This window comes from Atractosteus spatula, chromosome 9, assembly GCF_055471065.1.
Source record: "Atractosteus spatula isolate fAtrSpa1 chromosome 9, fAtrSpa1.hap1, whole genome shotgun sequence".
In the NCBI taxonomy this organism is placed as follows: Eukaryota; Metazoa; Chordata; class Actinopteri; order Semionotiformes; family Lepisosteidae; genus Atractosteus; species Atractosteus spatula.
Window position 1 is genome coordinate 20,156,160 of NC_142714.1, and position 17,528 is coordinate 20,173,687.

The 17,528-nt window shown below is 42.8% G+C and overlaps 1 protein-coding gene across 1 annotated transcript; it reads left to right on the forward strand.

Moving 5' to 3' along the window:
- The first annotated feature begins 3,033 nt into the window (after nucleotides 1-3,033).
- Nucleotides 3,034-17,127, forward strand: LOC148828384 (D-glutamate cyclase, mitochondrial-like). The gene is made up of 11 exons (XM_088925733.1): nucleotides 3,034-3,136; nucleotides 3,324-3,477; nucleotides 4,411-4,609; nucleotides 6,352-6,502; nucleotides 6,736-6,858; nucleotides 8,379-8,579; nucleotides 9,254-9,514; nucleotides 10,420-10,519; nucleotides 11,426-11,574; nucleotides 14,380-14,531; nucleotides 16,545-17,127. The coding sequence occupies exons 1-11, from the start codon at nucleotides 3,034-3,036 to the stop codon at nucleotides 16,704-16,706; spliced, it is 1,755 nt and encodes a 584-aa protein (XP_088781859.1). The 3' UTR covers nucleotides 16,707-17,127.
- Nucleotides 17,128-17,528: the final 401 nt, after the last annotated feature.

Sequence of the window (17,528 nt, forward strand, 5' to 3'; positions counted from 1 at the left end):
TTCCACACCCAGGAAACACAGGTCTAACCTCACCCAAGGAGAAATTCAGGCGCTCCAATCTCTCCGCAATCGGGATGGTATTGTTATCAAACCAACGGACAAAGGAGGAGCTGTTATGGTGTGGCAAAAAGACCTTTACATTAAGGAAGCCTCCAAAAAATTAACTCACACTTCTGCCTATCGTCCTGTCCAACAAGATCCTACCACAGACTACCAGAAGGAAGTGGTATCCACTATATCTCTCTTTTTATCAGCAACCAGGAGCTCCCCTAGGAGGCGAACCGTCTCATCGTCGAACATCCCCAGGTATCCCAATTCTATCTCCTTCCCAAAACCCACAAACCCGACACCCCTGGACGCCCTGTTGTTTTAGCATGCAATTGTCCTACCACACTCATCTCTGCTTTTCTCGACAGCCTTATGAGACTGCTGGTTGGAATGCTTCCCTCATATATAAAGGACACCAACCATGCCCTCCAACTTTTCAATGATTTCCAATTTCAGGGTCCAGAATGCTACACTTTTACCATGGATATCACATCTCTCTACACCGTCATTCCCCACAATGACGGTCTTACAGCCCTCAAGCACATGCTAGACAAACGCGCAGAGCTCAATCCACCCACCCACACTGTAGTGCATCTTGCAGAATTCGTTCTCACACTCAATGCCTTCTCATTTAATAACCTTTTTTATCAGCAGGTTAGTGGAGTCGCCATGGGCACCAGGATGGGACCTAGCTATTTGTCGGCTGGGTAGAAGAACGCTTCTTTGCTTCCTATACTGGCTTTGTCCCTGACCTCTACAAGCGATACATCGATGACTGCGTCGGTGCTGCTACATGCTCTAATGACCAGCTAAAGAACTTCCTGCATCAATTTACTAGCTCTCACCCATCCCTCAAATATTCAGTTAACACCTTCCACCACTCTTCCGTTTATAGACGTAAATTTATCTATTAACCATCCATGACTCTCTACCTCGGTCTATTACAAACCCACAGATTCACACAGCTACCTCCTGTACAGCTCTTTTCACCCCACTCACATCAAAAACTCTCTCCCTTTTTAGAAGTTCCTCAGGCTACGTCGACTCTGCAGTGAAGACATGGATTTCCAGAACCAAGCACTCAAAATGCACTTCATTTTTCACCAACAGAGGATACCCCACCCGTGTTATCGATAGGGCCCTCACGTGGGCCAAAAACAGCCCTCGGATCATCAACTCAACAGGGAAGTCCCAGTCTCACAACCGCATTCGTTTGGTGCTTCCCTACCACTCTAACGCACTTTCTACCCCCAGGACCATTATTAACAACTACTCCATTTTACAGGACGATCCCTCCATCTGTACCCTTTTTTCCGACCGCCCAATCATCTCTTACCGCCGACCACCCAATTTACGTAAACTTCTGGTTCACAGCTCTCTTGACCTCCAAATACATATCTAACAACACGCTCATTCAGTGCCTCTCAGGTCAATTCTGGATCACCCAGCATCATGTACCTCCAGCAACCTCATTTACTGTATCTCCTGCAAAAAGTGCCCAGCTATCTACGTTGGGGAAACCGGAAGGAGACTAGGAGACTGCTTCAGAGAACATTGTTAGGGCTGTGAAAATCAAAGATTTCTCCAAGCCCATAGTTTCTCATTTCACCTCTGATGGCCATGATCACACTGATCTCCCTGTCTCTGTTTTTCAAAGAAGGGTTTCTCAACTCCCATAGCAGAAAGACTACAGAAACTAAACTCATCCTGAAACTAGGTTCACAACTTCCCCCTTCTCTCAATTACTGACTTATTTTCGTGTAATCTTCTCTATTCTCATGCAGGTTTTTGACTTCACACCTTTCTTCACCCCTCTCCACTTTGCACTTTCTGAGTGGCCTCTCTGCTTCTCTGCCCCTCCTGCCTCCTCCCCTCTCCCAGGTTTTGTTCTTCTGTGCTATTTAAGCTTTGCTGTCTGCCCTCTTTCTTACACCTGAAGAAGGATTCACAGCTGAAACTATGTGTTTTCTTTCTTCTCTTTTCAGCATGGAATAAAGCTATTACTTGTTCCCTTATAAATATATGTATTTATAAATACATATAATAAAAGTATATGTGCATATAGATTCTAGTGGGGTGCTGCATCAGTATACGTTGCCTGCAAAGGAACAAGTGAAGATAGCTTCCCCACTGAAAAAATAAAAAGAAAGGAGGACAATTGTTTCAGCTGTAGAGAAACTCTTGACACAGTACATGAAGAAAACGTCACATTTCTTCTTTCTGCTTTCTACTTCTTCCTTCTACTATTCAGGAAACAATTATTGTCGACTTGGATTTTCATTTAGCAACCAGGAGAAAAATCTGCCCTGTCTGAAGGTGTCAGAGAATCAGGGAGCCAGGTGGCAGCTCCAGACAAGTCATCTGTACACCTCCATTACCAAGGAATAATATACCAGTGACACTACCATTGACCTTACTGCAGCATGCATAAAACAACACTGAAAGGCAAATGACCGCACAAAAACACACAGATTGCATTACAAACAGTCATCTATAGGTACTGTACTGTATGTTTCAGTATGCTATTGTTTATGACGTACAGTACATATATGCCTGTATTATATGTCTAGATGCAGCATATTCTCAGAGCAATAAAGTAACTCCTGAACCAGTCGTTCCGAAACAGATAAGTTAATACGTTACTTCCAGAGCTTCAGTAAAGTGTGCCTTTAACTTCTGGGACTTTTAATACACAAATCCTCTTTAGAAACCACTGCACTTTACCTGGGTCGCGCATTGTCCTGCCGTTGACAATCAAGAAAGGTATTCGATATCATTTTGTGTAACAAAGGAGAACTAAGATCGCTGCTGTCCTGGTTCCAGAGTACGGTAAGGGACTACAGAACATTTTGAATTTCAAGTGAGCTTGCTGTGATTTCCCAATCTAAGCATGTTTTTCAGCAGGCAGGAGAAAAGGTTAACGCGTTTGGGTTTTTTGACCCCATTGCAAACTTACCTTTTCTTTCTTCCACGAAGACCGCAACAATGTTGTGCGCCAAATCCCTGCAACATTCCCACCCGGCAGCTATCCGTGCACTCATCCGAAGCAAAAACCATGGAATCAAGAACACATCTGGGATAGCTGCAGGTAATGCGGAGCCGCCTTCTTTAATCTGGGGGCGATTTCTGCTGGTAATTTTCTTTACTCCCTCCCTTTGTTTTCTCGCTTTATCTCGCTTTCTATTCAAACGCTCCTTCTTTGGTCAGATTATGAAATATTTTCAGAGGTCGTTAGTTGTAAAAGCAGGACTCCGATTCAAACTGTGTCATTGAAGGATACAAGCAAGCCAATATTGTGATCCTGCACAAGACGTTGGCCGATGATTTTGAAGCTTTCAGCCGTGCCAACAACGGCCCCTTGCCTCTACTGTACCGGAGCCCGCCAGGAGAGTGGACCTGCCCGAAACTGGCAGAAGATTCTGATATTAGGTATGTGCTTTACAGGTACACTGCACAAGGTGCAGAAAAAGCAGCAACAGCACAGTAATTTCACCATGTAAATCATTAAGCACATGAAGATACCACAGATTCCTTATTTTTATTGCTTTTAAAATAATGCGCAACCTTGCTATTTTGTTATATATACAGTAAGTACAGCACAGAATAAAATCATAGGCAAATGCTGAGTTACAATTCTTTGCCAAAAACTGGAATCTCTAGTTTAAATTTCACTCTAGGAAGGAATTTAAATTTCCAAAGGCTAAAATTTGACTATGTGGGTTAAAGTTTGACAAGGTTTAAGGTTGTTTTCCTTCTGTAAAAGACAGAAAATGTTTAACATTAACTGGGGAGAGGATACCTTTGGCTTCATATCTGTAACAGTGTCATTTACGTATAAATTTCAGTAAAAGACAAAGCAGTTTCTGAACAGTATTACTAATGATATTTTTAACTTTGAAATACCTGTAATTAAGTACACGGACTGTCCAGCCATGATCAGAATGTCCTTCATTCCTGGTGAGAAGGACTATGTAGAGTAACCTAGAGAGGACACTCATACCCTACTGATGATGTGTTGCAGCAGTAGTAATCCAGCTCGGTATGAGAAGAGCTGTAGGTGTGAACATTTGGTGTCTGTGAGGAGCCTATGGTGCAAAGCTACCATTTTTTGGACTATGCCTGAACGCCTCAAAGTCAGAATCAACCCTACAATGTTTTACCCCACATCATCTGTAAGATAAACTTTTTCTATGAATTTTGAGAACAAAATCAGACAATAAAATTCTAGAAATGAGTAAACAAAAGTATTTTTTTTACTTATAAAAACCATATGCAAAAATGTCTTAATAATCAGGCGTTGATTACACATGAACTGGGTTCCAGCCAAATCTGTCCCATGAAAGAAAACCTTTACTTTTCCAGAACAGACTGCCCTGAGTATTGCATGTTTGAAAATGGGAACTTTGCTGGCAGCATACCGAGTCTGATGTCACACTCAGAAGAGTTTGAGGATATGGTGACTTTCTACTTGGGCTGCAGCTTCAGCTTTGAGCAAACCTTGCGGCAGGCAGGAATCCCGGTCCGGAATGTGGAACAGGACCGTAACGTCAGCATGTACAAGGCAAGCTAAAAGGGACGTCTTCTGAGCACCAGGACTGCCAGTTGTAAATCTGCACAAAATCAGAACATTCTTCACTTTTTTACCTTTTGTTTGTTGTTTCAACTTGATGAGCTGAGGCTTCAAATTGAACAACAGCTGCAAAAATAATACTGAATCAGTTTTTCTCTCTAGCAGGAGAACACAATTCCATCAATTCCAGCCAATCTTATTTAAGTCTAAATAAAAGAATAACATCCAATTATTTTGAAACAGTTGTTACTGATGATGGGTGGCAAGATGGTACAGTGGTTTGGTTGCTGGTTACAATTCCCCGGGTTGCTTCAGTATCTGTGTGGAGTTCAAACAGTCCAAAGACATGCTAGTAGGTTAAGTGGCTTCTGTAAAAAAATAACCCTGATGTGTTTGCATTAAAAACATATATACATACAGTACATAGAATCAATATAAAATTTCCCTTCATTGTGTTTGTGTCAGTTTGCTCCCTGCAATGGACTGGTGTCCCATCCAGGGTGTATCCTGCCTTCTGTCCAATGAAATAGGAAATACTCCAGGGCACTTTGACTCTCTCTCTCTTTCCTAGCGTTAATCCCGCATCAGCAGGGTCTGCTTGTCGGCACACCAGTCTCCATTTGGTGTTGAACCAAATCTTTGAGCTGACGTTGCCATTAACTGCGACTGAGAAATACTCCAACCAGCGTGTTGCTCCGCCTGCCATTGGAGTGGGAGGGGGGGGGGGAGGAGAACAAAGTAATGTAGCCAATTCATAGAGGGGGATTATTAGGAGGCATGGGATATTTGGCCAGGACGCCGGGGTCTCTTTTTTAAGAAACACCCTGGGATTTTTAATGACCACAGAGAGTCAGGACCTCGGTTTTACGTCTCATCCGAAGGACGGCGCCTGTTTACAGTATAGTGTCCCCGTCACTCTACTGGGGCATTAGGACAAACATGGACCGCAGGGTGAGCGCCCCCTGCTGGCCCCACTAACACCTCTTCCAGCAGCAACCTTAGTTTTTCCCAGGAGGTCTCCAGGTACTGACAAGGCTCACACCTGCTTAGCTTCAGTGGGTTGCCAGTTGTGAGTTGCAGGGTGATATGGCTGCTGGCTCCAGGGCACTTTGACTGAATTAGATTAATAGGTACTGAATGTGTATGTGATGTTACTGATCATATACTATATTCTCAGTAATACACCCGAACACCAGAGGTCTTATTATACTCTGCAGAAACCTGGACAAATTTAATAATGATTTGTTTAACAATTTACAGGCAGTTTGCAGACAATTCTCTCTTTTGACTGACATCCTCTGTGTTCACAATGAGACTACGTCATATTAAAAGTAATTTTAAGTGATTTGTGTGCACAGAAATTTATTTTACACATCCTTACATATCTGACGCACGTTTCTGTGCTTTCTATCACCCAGTCAAGCAAAAATTTGAGTAGAGCCTTTTGAATTGTAGATATAAATGAATCTGTTCTGCCTGTGAACATGCCATGTGCATTTTCTTTCACAGGTAAGAAATGAAACTTGCATGTAGAGACTGGGTCTTTAAAGTTCCAGTCTCTGTAGCTTCCTTTGGTAAATTTCTGAGCTGATCTGAGGTGGCATCATTTGTTTTTTTCTCTCCTTGTGATATTCTGATTTCCAGATCAACAATAATTTCCGCTTCATTATATTGAAACTAAACCAAAGCAAGGAAGAGATGCAGTCTATGAATGCGAAAATGTGTCTGTGCAGACCTCAGTGCCTTGCTGTGGGGTGGGCAGATTCCAGTGCCCCCTGGTGGTGACCATGAGGCCGGTGCCAGAGGGGATGCTGGACGCGGCAACTCAGGCTACACACCCCGCCAGCGATGTCCATGGAGCTCCAGTTCACATCGGATACCCAGGTCACCAAAAACTTCCTCTTCCATTCTGGCATGCCCGGACACACACCAACGAAAGGTTATAAACAAGAGAAAGTCAAGCAACCCATCTTCCTTGTTTGAATGTTAGTAGTTTAGTCACAGTCTAAGCTTCTTGTGTAGGGAACGCCTATGTAAAATTTCATTGACAGAGAGGATGCTGCTTGTATGCCGCTCTGTTTTGGGAGCTGCTCTCTTTTTCTCTTCCCTTTCCCCAGGCCTGATTGGGGTTGAGGACTTGAGCAGACCAGACTATGGGGACGCAGTGGAGCTGCAGCCCGGGGATGTGCCCGTGTTCTGGGCCTGTGGGGTGACAGGAGTAGAGGCTGTGCGGAACTGTAGTGAGTACGGGGCTCACCCAGCACAGACAGAGGTCTTCGTTCTTACAGTCCCAGTACAAAATTCTTCTAAATTCTTCCCTGAAAATTTACAGAGGCAAATATGTGGAAACTTTTCACGTTTGTGTTGTTTGTCCTTGCCTTTTGGTTTGGTTTCCTCAGATCAAAACATGCTTTCGCCGTGTTTTAAGCCCCAGGAATCCCATAGAACAGTTCTAAGAAATGTTCATTGGAGTGCATACTTTTTTACCTGTTAGAGTGGGGAAAGTATTATGCACCTCACAGCTCAGACACCAGAAGAAGGCCCAAGATATACTTCTTCATATATATGGAAGGCATTAGTGAGGATTTGACGTAGCACCTTGGCTGCAAAAAAGAACAGGCTGAGACTGATTCCATGCTAAAAAGAACAGAAAGAGTGAATTCCTCAACTGCAAATGGCTGGAAGGGAGCTGAAAGGTGGGGGGCGGTGTTTCACTTTTATTTTAGTGTGGCATTATCCTCCACTTGCATATTGAGCACCTTTAGGAACACATTGTAAGTGATTATATAACTATTATCTTTTGAAATGAGGCATTTCATAATTTATAAATTTCATAATTGGAAAAAAAAACAATTTGTAACCCTTTTGCTGTTCCTGCAAAACCCTCAGCATTGTAATATGATTAATAAAATGGTTATGAATTGTTCATAATAATAATTGCTTACACAGTGCTTTACAGGTAATAGGGACTCCCCTCCCCTACCACCAATGTGCAGCCCCCCACCTGGATGATGCAATAGCAGCCATAGTGCGCCAGAATGCTCACCACACACCAGCTATTGGTGGGGAGGAGAACAGAGTGATGAAGCCAGTTTGGAGATGGGGATTATTAGGAGGCCATGATTGGTAAAGGCCAATGGGAAATTTGGCCAGGATGCCAGGGTTACACCCCTACTCTTTTCTAGAAACACCCTGGGATTTTTAATGACCACACAGAGTCAGGACCTCGGTTTTTAATCTCAGCCGAAGGACGGTGCCTTTTTACAGTATAGTGTCCCTGTCACTATACTGGGGTATTAGGGTCCACATGGACCGCAGGGTGAGAGCCCCCTGCTGGCCCCACTAACACCTCTTCAAGCAGCAACCTTAGTTTTTCCCAGGAGGTCTCCCATCCAGGTACTGACCAGGCTCACACCTGCTGAGCTCCAGTGAGTTACCAGTTGTGAGTTACAGAGTGATATGGCTGTTGGCTCAGAGAATCATTTATAAAGTCTACAGTTTTTAGATGTTGTTACTCGAAAGGAAAGTGTAATACATATTTCAAATGTCAAAGACAGCTGAAAACCTTTTTTTATTTAGAACACTTACCTAAAACTTTTACACTGCCTTGACCAAGCAGAATAGTAACATGTCCAGGTGTCATGAAGCAATGAAACCTTAATATATTTCTAAGAAATTCTTGTAATGAAATCCTATATATCAGAACTATGAAACGTGTGTTTAGTTATTTGTCCTCGGTTATGTCTTTCTCCTGTGGCAGGGTCCCCCTTGGCCTTCACTCACTCCCCCGGCTGCATGTTCCTCAGTGACTGTGAAGAGGGGGCCTCCGCTCCCAAGCCCAGTGCCGCTGACAGCCCTCTTGCCTTTCGCGTTGCCCGGGAGCCCCTGCACTACAGCCTGGCCTCGGCCTCGGCAGTCCAGCAGATCAGAGCCCTGGAGACACTTATCAGGACTGACCCAGGTGCGAAGGCAGTCCCCCTGCTTGTAGGAAAACAGATCGGCTATTGGCCAGAGAACACGCAGAGCTTTACCCCACGGCAGTAGCCTTGACAGAGACATTATGTGTTTAACTCAACCTACAAGAAAGCATGAACCTATATAGAAACATTGCTTCATCCAAGTTGATCAGCCTCATGCAAGGTTCGAGACAGTCATGCAAAGAGCCTATATGCATGTCCCAGATACTAATGCTATAGACAGATGGACAATCGCACCTCGGGTGGGTGGACATACACTGTAGATACATATAGATTGGCTCTGCACTTAGAAAAGTTCAACAGGAATGGATTGAAACTTGTGTCCATATGTCCATAGCACTTATATACCCAACAGCTTGTTGTGTCTACGATCACTCAGTAGAGAAGGGGCTACAGGTGTTATAACATTAAACTTTTTGAGAGGGGAGCAGCAGCAGCATGCAAGCTGCAAAGGAAAAAGTAGAGGTTAAGATGAAAGCCAGGTGGCATGGTGGTTAGCATTGCTGCCTTCCAGAGCTGGGGCCCTGCTCTGGACCCCACATGGGTTTCCTCCTACAGTCCAAAAAATACTAGATAAGATGACACCCCCTACCTATTCAGGACAGCATGAAGGGGGCTACCTCAAATAATCTCCATCTCTTTGCTTGTTATTTTCCAGGTCAGAGAAGAAATAGAGCTTTGTTCCTTCCAGATGAGCTCCTCAAGGCCTGCCTATCCCTGTCTCATGCAAACGCAGTCCTCATCACCACTGGCTTTCCGGCCCTCTACAATCAGAATCCCCCTGAGGAGACTGACGGGCTTCCTGGGGCTCTTGCCATGGCAACCATGCTGCAGGTTTTAAACAAGCAGGTCGTCATAGTAACTGACAACCGGGCCTTTGACTTCAGCAAAAGAATTATACGTGACGCTGTTGATCAAGGTATTGTCAGCCGCTCTCTCGAAATCTGACACACAGCTGTGATCTACAATTACCTTATCACCTACAGAACCAGACACCAGTATCGATCACACATCCCCAGACACAGTGAAAATATGCAGGCTTTTCAAATACGCGAGATAGAGCAGAATGAAAAAACAGAGCTGTTCGGCTCCTACATAAGAGGAAAGCACTGGGTATATCCCAAAGGCTAGTTGAAAGGATTGGGAACTTAGAGTTTATACTGCTGTTAACTATAGGAAGGAAGAATTTAAACAGGACACACATTTTTACACGTTTTACCAGACCACTCAAGACAGCACTAATTTTACTTAGGAAACATAACACGCAGCCCCGTACATGATGTGGTTAAGAACATGAAAAATGATACTAGTAGAGAACAGATTGCTGTACTATCTTAATGCATGTGTCTCATACTGTATGCTCCCAGATTGATTCGAAAAGATCTTTCATCAGATTTAAATCATTTGTGGCTAACAGTAAGACTCTCTAAATTAGTCCAAAACCTTATTTTCTGGTAAATGTCTACATCAGATTGAGAATTCTGGTAAGAACTCTGGGGCTGAAATGTCACCGTCTGTACTTAATTAGCCTTAAATACTGTACAATAAATCCAGGACTTTCTGAATTTCTATTAATTCTTTTTTATGTATTTACATCATAGAAATTTGTAGGAGCGCAACAACTACACAATTTGTAATTTTTACTGTCAAAGAGGCCTCAAGAGAATGTGTCAGATAGTGAATATCTTTGAAAACAAGAAACAGTACTAAACGGGTGATTGCCACAACAAGTCTTGGGCTTCTCTGCTTGCATACTTGGTGTTTCAATTCATATCAGTGGCCCCAGGATGTGAGCTTGCAGCTCTGCCCTGTTCTTCCTCCCAGGTGTTTTGAACAGTGAAGTGCCAGTCCGCAGCCTCCAAACCAACAGCCCAACATCCGTCTTAGGCTTCCTTTGTCAGGAAGGGGAGACTTCGGCTCCTAGGTAGCAGACAAGATTTTGTACTTTTTTAGTTAACAAAAAAACATTCAAATTCTAGGTGGTTTACAAACAATTACCATATGAGCGTATGGTTTCAGTAGTTCTGTTAGATCCTAAGGAATGCAGCAAAGAGACAAATATGTCTGAAATATGAGCATGCTGAGGGAATGGCTGCCTATCTGAGAGGATATGCTGCCCAACCCCTCCCCCCTCCCTTTTAGTATTACGCACAGTGAGCTGGGGAGTTGCTACAAGGGCTAAGATGGGGTGAAGGGGGGGTGCAAAAGAATTACGCAAAGCGAAGGTCTGGGTAAAGACACATATGTAAGCGAGAGTTAAAAACTCCTCTTCTGTATTTAACTATCAGTACAACAAATAAATATGATAGATAACTAACAGCACTTTGCATTTATACAGAAATTTTCATTTGAAGTCTTCAGGGGGTCTACAAGAATCATTGCATCTATTGCCTAAGGTCTAGATAAGAAGCTCCCTGATAGCAAATTAGCCAGCTGAAGTAAGAACTTGAAATTGAAACTTGAACCGAAGCAACCTGAACTGAAAATTCACCACTGTTTTTTGTAACCTTTGATGAAAATTTAAAAAACAGCTGCCAGGACCGGCAGTGCCTTGTGTGTAGGTTGCTTAACAAGTGTGTTTTTTGAACATGTGTGTTTTTCTATATGTGTAATTTCATTGCTTGAACAGTAGCTACACTAGAGGTCGCAGGGTCATGACAAAGGATGCATTTGGTCTTTTCAGTAAGAAAAAATGGGTTTTGCCTCTGAACTGACAGGTGCATTTATGAATCAATTAAAACTGCCTGCCAGAAAGCTGTTGCAATATGACTGAATGGGATTAAACCCTTGTCCTGACTAGAATGGAAAGGTATTTCATTGCCATTCTCAGGTATGACCACTTGGTGGCAATAGAGCGTGCCAGCATGGCTGCAGATGGGAACTACAACAACGCCAGGAAAGTGAATGTTCAACACCTGGTGGATCCCATTGAAACTCTGTTCACAACCGCCAGGTCCATCCCAGGAATCACCACCACAGGTATGGGAAGAGAAGCAGCATAATTATTTTAAGCAGTCTTTAATTTCCCTTGACAAATGTCTCCTATTAATCAATAAGATCATTTTTAAAAGAATTAAGCTTTATAAATGTAATCAGCAACTATGGGGCTCCCAGGTAAGGAGGCACCTTGGTACAGTGGGCAGCAGTGCTACCTTGCAGTGCTGGAGCCCTGGGTTTAATTCCAGACCTGGGGTGCTGTCTGTGTGGAGTTTGTATGTTCTCCCCATGTTCGCATGGGTTACCTTCGGGTACTCCGGTTTCTTCCCGCATTTTGAAAACATACCTGGAGGTTAATTGGCTCCTGGGAAATTGACCCTAGCTGTGAGTGTGCGCATTTACTGTGTCTGCATGTGTTCTACAATGGACTGGCATCGGGTCCAGGATATACTGTACCCTGCCTTGTGCCCATTGCTTGCCAGGGTAGGCTGCAGCTCCCCCGCAACCCTGAATGAGAAGACGTGGATTGAAAATGGATGGATGGATATCTTGTTAAAGGACCCATCGTTTACCCATCAGAATAATTGTGATGAAGTTGTGAGTTCCTGTGTGTGCTGTGTTCCTCCGTCTACAGCTGGAGGAAATGAAGCTCATGAAAACTTGCTTAAACCAGAATAACATTCATCAGTGGTATCACACAAGTGACTCTTTCCCAGCCCACACTCAGTGCAGCCTGAGGGATCTGGAACAGGTCAAAAGATCTTCTGCACATTACACATTACATGTACAGTACATTGTTAGTCACTGCAGGTTGTTACATTCAGTCAGTGACAGTGAGACAAGTACTAACAGGATTCTATGTCCAGTGCTAACGGAGTACAGAGGCCTTAGGACAGAAGCAAGACTGAAATGCTTTTTGATTATTCATAGTATAACTGAAGATGATGTGTCTGACTGTGAGACTGTTCCATGGAAATGTCTTAAAACTGAATTGAGGAATTGTCTCAAAATCACCTTTGGTGGACATCCGTGCTCCTTCAAATTAATTTACTGAATTTCAACTCACCTATGTAAAGTAGGGCAGGTGTTCCAGTACACTACACATGGTCATGGCTTCGAAATGCCACAGTGTGGCTCCAGACAGACATTACTTGAAGGGGAATTGCGGTCCCAATTTCTCAGACCAGTTATTAAATCTGTTTCAAAATAAATTAATTGACATTCTAGAAAAAAATTACAAATTTCAAATTAAGCGCAACTTTGTGAAAGTCCTGTAAGTCGCCCCGTTGTCACAAACTCGCATTTGAGTTCCCACAAATTGTGACAAGAAGCTGCCCTTCCTGCTCGCTAGTCACTGTAATGACTAATGGAATGTGATGTTCGAGCGTATAAGCACAGGTTGTGCAGCAGACATCTCACTGCAGAAACATGCCAATGTGATCTGTCTGCCGAGTTAACAAGTAAGTAGTATTTGTCGCCATCTTGCCATCAGCTCCACTGTTGCAGCACAAGTAGTTGCTAAAAATACTGAATGAGAGGAAACATGGTGGGAAACAATGTTGAGAAATGCATTTTGTGTTGCTCAATGCTTTGAGGCAGCTTTGTAAAAAAATCAGGACCCAATGGAGTAGGATTTCTCTACCAGCCACAGGATTTGAACAGCAACAGACACAGATCCTTAGCCACAGAGCCACCACTCTTAACAGGGGTCCTACTTCAGCTGGTCTGTTAGAGCTTGTTTGCAGTCATTTTCCAAGACTAAGACAGCTTCCTGTTTGAGACTTTCAGTATTTGTACTAAAAATTTGGCTTGCAGTAAATTTGAATTAGAGGTCTCAGTCACGGAGAGGTAAACAGTGATTTCCATACCCACAATTAAAATGACTGCAAAGACAAAATTATGCTGATTTGAGGGTAACCACTACCTCTATTTACTGTTGCAAAGCCTGGAATAGATCCCATTACAAAGACATAAGAATAAAATATGGTTCCTGAGAAGTCTGGAGGCTGAAGGGCTACCTCTCATTTGTAAAACTGCCTTTACTGGACTATTAAACATCAAGCTACAAAACCAGCAGATAAAACCAGAATCTGAAGATAACAGATAATTCTCTAAACATTTTGCCCCAGTGCAAAATATGTCCTACTTTTTTCTAACTCCAGAAATACATAGTAATCGTTGTTTTCTACACATGCATAGTCTCTCATTCAAAAATGAGTTTAGAGAAATGAGATGCCTGTTTGGAAGCATAGTGGTGAGGTGGTAAGTGCTGTTCCTACCCAATTTTTGGAGTCCCGGGTTCAATTCTGTGAAGAGTTGGCATGTTCATGTCAAATTTAACTAGGTCCTCCAGTTTCCTCACACAGTCCAGAGACATGCTGTCTAGGTGAGTTATTGTTTCCAAATTCCCTTCCCCCTCACCTAGTCTGTGGGCTTAGCAATAGACTGGTGTTCCAGGCAAGGAGTGTTTGGCCTTGTGCCCATTGTCTGCTGGGTTAGTTTCTAGCTCACTTCAAACCTGTATGAGATTATGTTGTTACTGATAACGGATGGATGAGAATTAGTTTCACTCCATGAAACAACTTTTAAAATGATCACCTGTAGACAAGAGAGAAAAAAAAAGTGAGGGGCTAGTTTCTCATGTCTGTATCATTTTACAACCAGAAAGCTTACAGGAACTGAAATTTAGTTTCTTCTTTACACATCATCTTGCCCAATAAAATGCAGTAGCTACTTTCTCAGACTCATGAGCTTGAACATTAGGAAATTAGGTTCCACAAAACAGGAAATTCGCAGACGCTTTGTGTAGTTTCGAAGACGAAAGTTCTTGTTTTCCCCTCTTTCCAGGAGTGTCTAACTGGGGTGGCTATGCGGTGGCCTGTGCTCTGTACATCCTCAGCTGCTGTCCTGTGCATGATCGCTACCGCAGGAAGGCTGTGGGGTTCCCCCAACACACCCAGCACAGCTCATGGGCCTCTGCACTGCCCTCTGTCAGGAAGGTAACTTGCAGCCAAAGGAAGATTTCTAAACAAGTGAACTGGGAAAGGTGGTTAAGAACCACATGACATAGCAGTTTAATCCACTACCGTACAGGGTATTACATAAGGTAGCACAGGCTTCTAGATATTTCAGGTTTGCTTGGTGGGATTGAACGGATTGGTTGCTATGGCGGCACATTAGCACAGTAGTAAGCTTTGCTGCCTTGCATTGCTGGGACCATGGGTTCAAATCCTGGGGTGCTCTCTGCATGGAATTTGTATGCTCTCCCCACATTCGCATAGGTTTCCTCCAGGTACTCCAGTTTCCAAAGACATACTGGTAGGTTAATTGGCTTATGGGAAACAATGGCCATGGGGCAAGTGTATGTGTGTTCATGTCTGTCTGCCCTGTGATAGAGTTACTTCCTGTCCAGGGTGTATCCCGCCTCAAGGTTACACCTCCCACATACTGGTAGGTTAATTGGCTTCTATAAAAAATTGGCCTTGGTGTGTGTGTATGTTTGTCTGTGCCCTGATCCAGGTATCCCACCTTGTGTCTGTTGCTTGCTGGGATAGGCTCCAGCTCCCCACAGCACTGTATTGGATATGGAAGTTAGAAAATACATAAATAGACCTAGGGATTATTGATTGCTTGGACAGCAGTGAGAAGATATCATGTGTTAGTTTCATGCATTTCTCAGATACAGAAAGTGCACTGTAGTGCCATGAAGTGCACTGCTTACAACAATCATACAGTTTACAGAAAGAAAAGATGTGGGCAGTTTGTTTCAAACTTACTTGATTTGGCTTACTCGGAAGCAGCTGGTCTTCTCTGGCCCATGGTTAAGTACAGCAATGGCAGAAATTCTATCTGTCCAGCCTCTTGCTCCTACAGCACAGGAACAATACAATTAACAATCAAAACTACATTTCCAGAATGGAAGCCCTACGTACAATTGCATAAACAGAACACGTTAACCATTTCTATATAATAGCACCTTCCCTGATCTTTGTTTTGAATGGTCTGTATGGGATTATTTTAAGATATGGTGGGAGAATGGTGGATGTGGTCATTCGATATGGGAGTTCGGCTTTAAGTAACGGGTGATAGATAATCATAAGTTACATTTATTAACAAGGCTTCCAATCATGCTGCTGATGTCGAATTCACAGACATCTCTGATAGTGTAAAGCCAAAAAAATATGGCAGTATGTTAATGGTAGTCTGATTTTAGGTAAGAGAGACCAGTACAACTTCACAGGGACTTACAGTACAGAAACAAAGCAGCCTCCATCCTCTATAATTGTAATTAATCAGCAAACATAGAGTTCCAGCTGGCTTTGCCCAGGGACATTGAATTACAGGACTGTGTCTGGTTTTATTCATGACATTTATCTGCTTTTTGGATTGATATGGAGCAAACAGCTATCCAATGGGAGTCTTTCATGTTCGATTGATTACTAGATTAGCATCTATTTCTATTCCTCCCCTTCATTCCTTCTTTTGGATATGCATTTTAGTGGCAAAGTGGTAATTGCCAGATTTTAAAGACATGGGTTCAACCTTTTAATTCCCCATTTTATAGACTGTACATGACTTTCACTTTTAAAAACATAAACTAAATTAGAATATGTTAAGAACAGTGTTTGAAGTGATATCTACAGTTAACTACTGTAGTCATAGTTAATAATATGATGATATTTACATGGTGTTTTCTGGAGAGTCTGTCTTGTAAAACTCTGATCTGCAATCAGAATGTAAACCTCGTTTATTGCTAAAGGATTTAAATCTGAAAATTTGATTAAGGTGGTAAAATTACACAAAGTGTAAATGTCAGCTCAAATCATCTTGAACCAAGAAAGGAAAAATTGTAAACCTGCAAACAGAACCCTCCTAGGAGACCAGAAATTGAGTACCAGGTGCACTATAGAAATGTGATGTTCTAATGATGTGGTGTCCTAGTGACTCGGTAGGAGCGGTCAGCCTCTATTTCACACCGATAGCCTACAAAAGGTTGTGCCTCCCTTGTGCAGGAAGAGAAGCTCCTGGAGATACTGGAGCAATATGATGTTCGCAGTGGAGCTGCTGGGAATTTGGAGCTGGAGGTGGACGGCCTGCGTTTCCATGATGCTCACTCCAGTATGATCCAGCGGCTGGTTGACATCGCCCTGCAGCCCACAGCATCGCTCTGCTGAACCCACTGACTTGGCACCCGAGAAAGCAAGTCCCATCACAGGGTATCACTGTCAGCAACCTGCTCATAGTCTAGGGAGAGGTAGCCTAAAGAATAGCTTCTAGGATCATCCTTTTTTGGTTTGAAATTGAACGAAACCCCGAGATTCAAAAATCCTTCAACACCATTAATTTCGCTTTGCCTTTTTCCATCAGCCATGGCTTGTAGAAGGGATACAAGGTGCACTGTTGTTGAACACTTTCTTTCCATTTATCTGTGTGTCTGATTAGAGGCCAGGCCTGTCGTTCTGGAGTGCTGAGAAAAAGTTTGTGAATCCACGATGTTGTTCAGTGTGCTCGTCTGTTTTAGACTGTAAAGGTAATTATTCATAGAAGTGTTAATAAAAGATGAAGATAACTTGATTAAACATACATACTGTAGTACAACGCAAAGACATAAGATATATTTGCATTCTTTCATCAACAGAATGATCCAACAGTAAATATCCTTGTCAACAGGTACACAAACACTTGAATTCAGAAAACTGTGTGACCACAAACTTGTTCATATTCTTTCACATACCTCCTTCTGTTGCCATAACGTCAATTAGACACTTCCTGTAACTTGTATCTTCCTGTCCCGTATCAGTTGTTAACCAGAAAGTATTTAAATTGGGTTAAGCAAACAGTTAGAAAAAAAGAAGACATGCTCAACTACAACTACAAGTAAAATCAGACTACAACGCACCACTTTTGTTTATGAAATTATCGGGTTTGCTGTAGTGTGCCTCCACATACAGTATAAACCAGTGCAAAGAAAAAATGTTTCAATGACTCTATCTAGA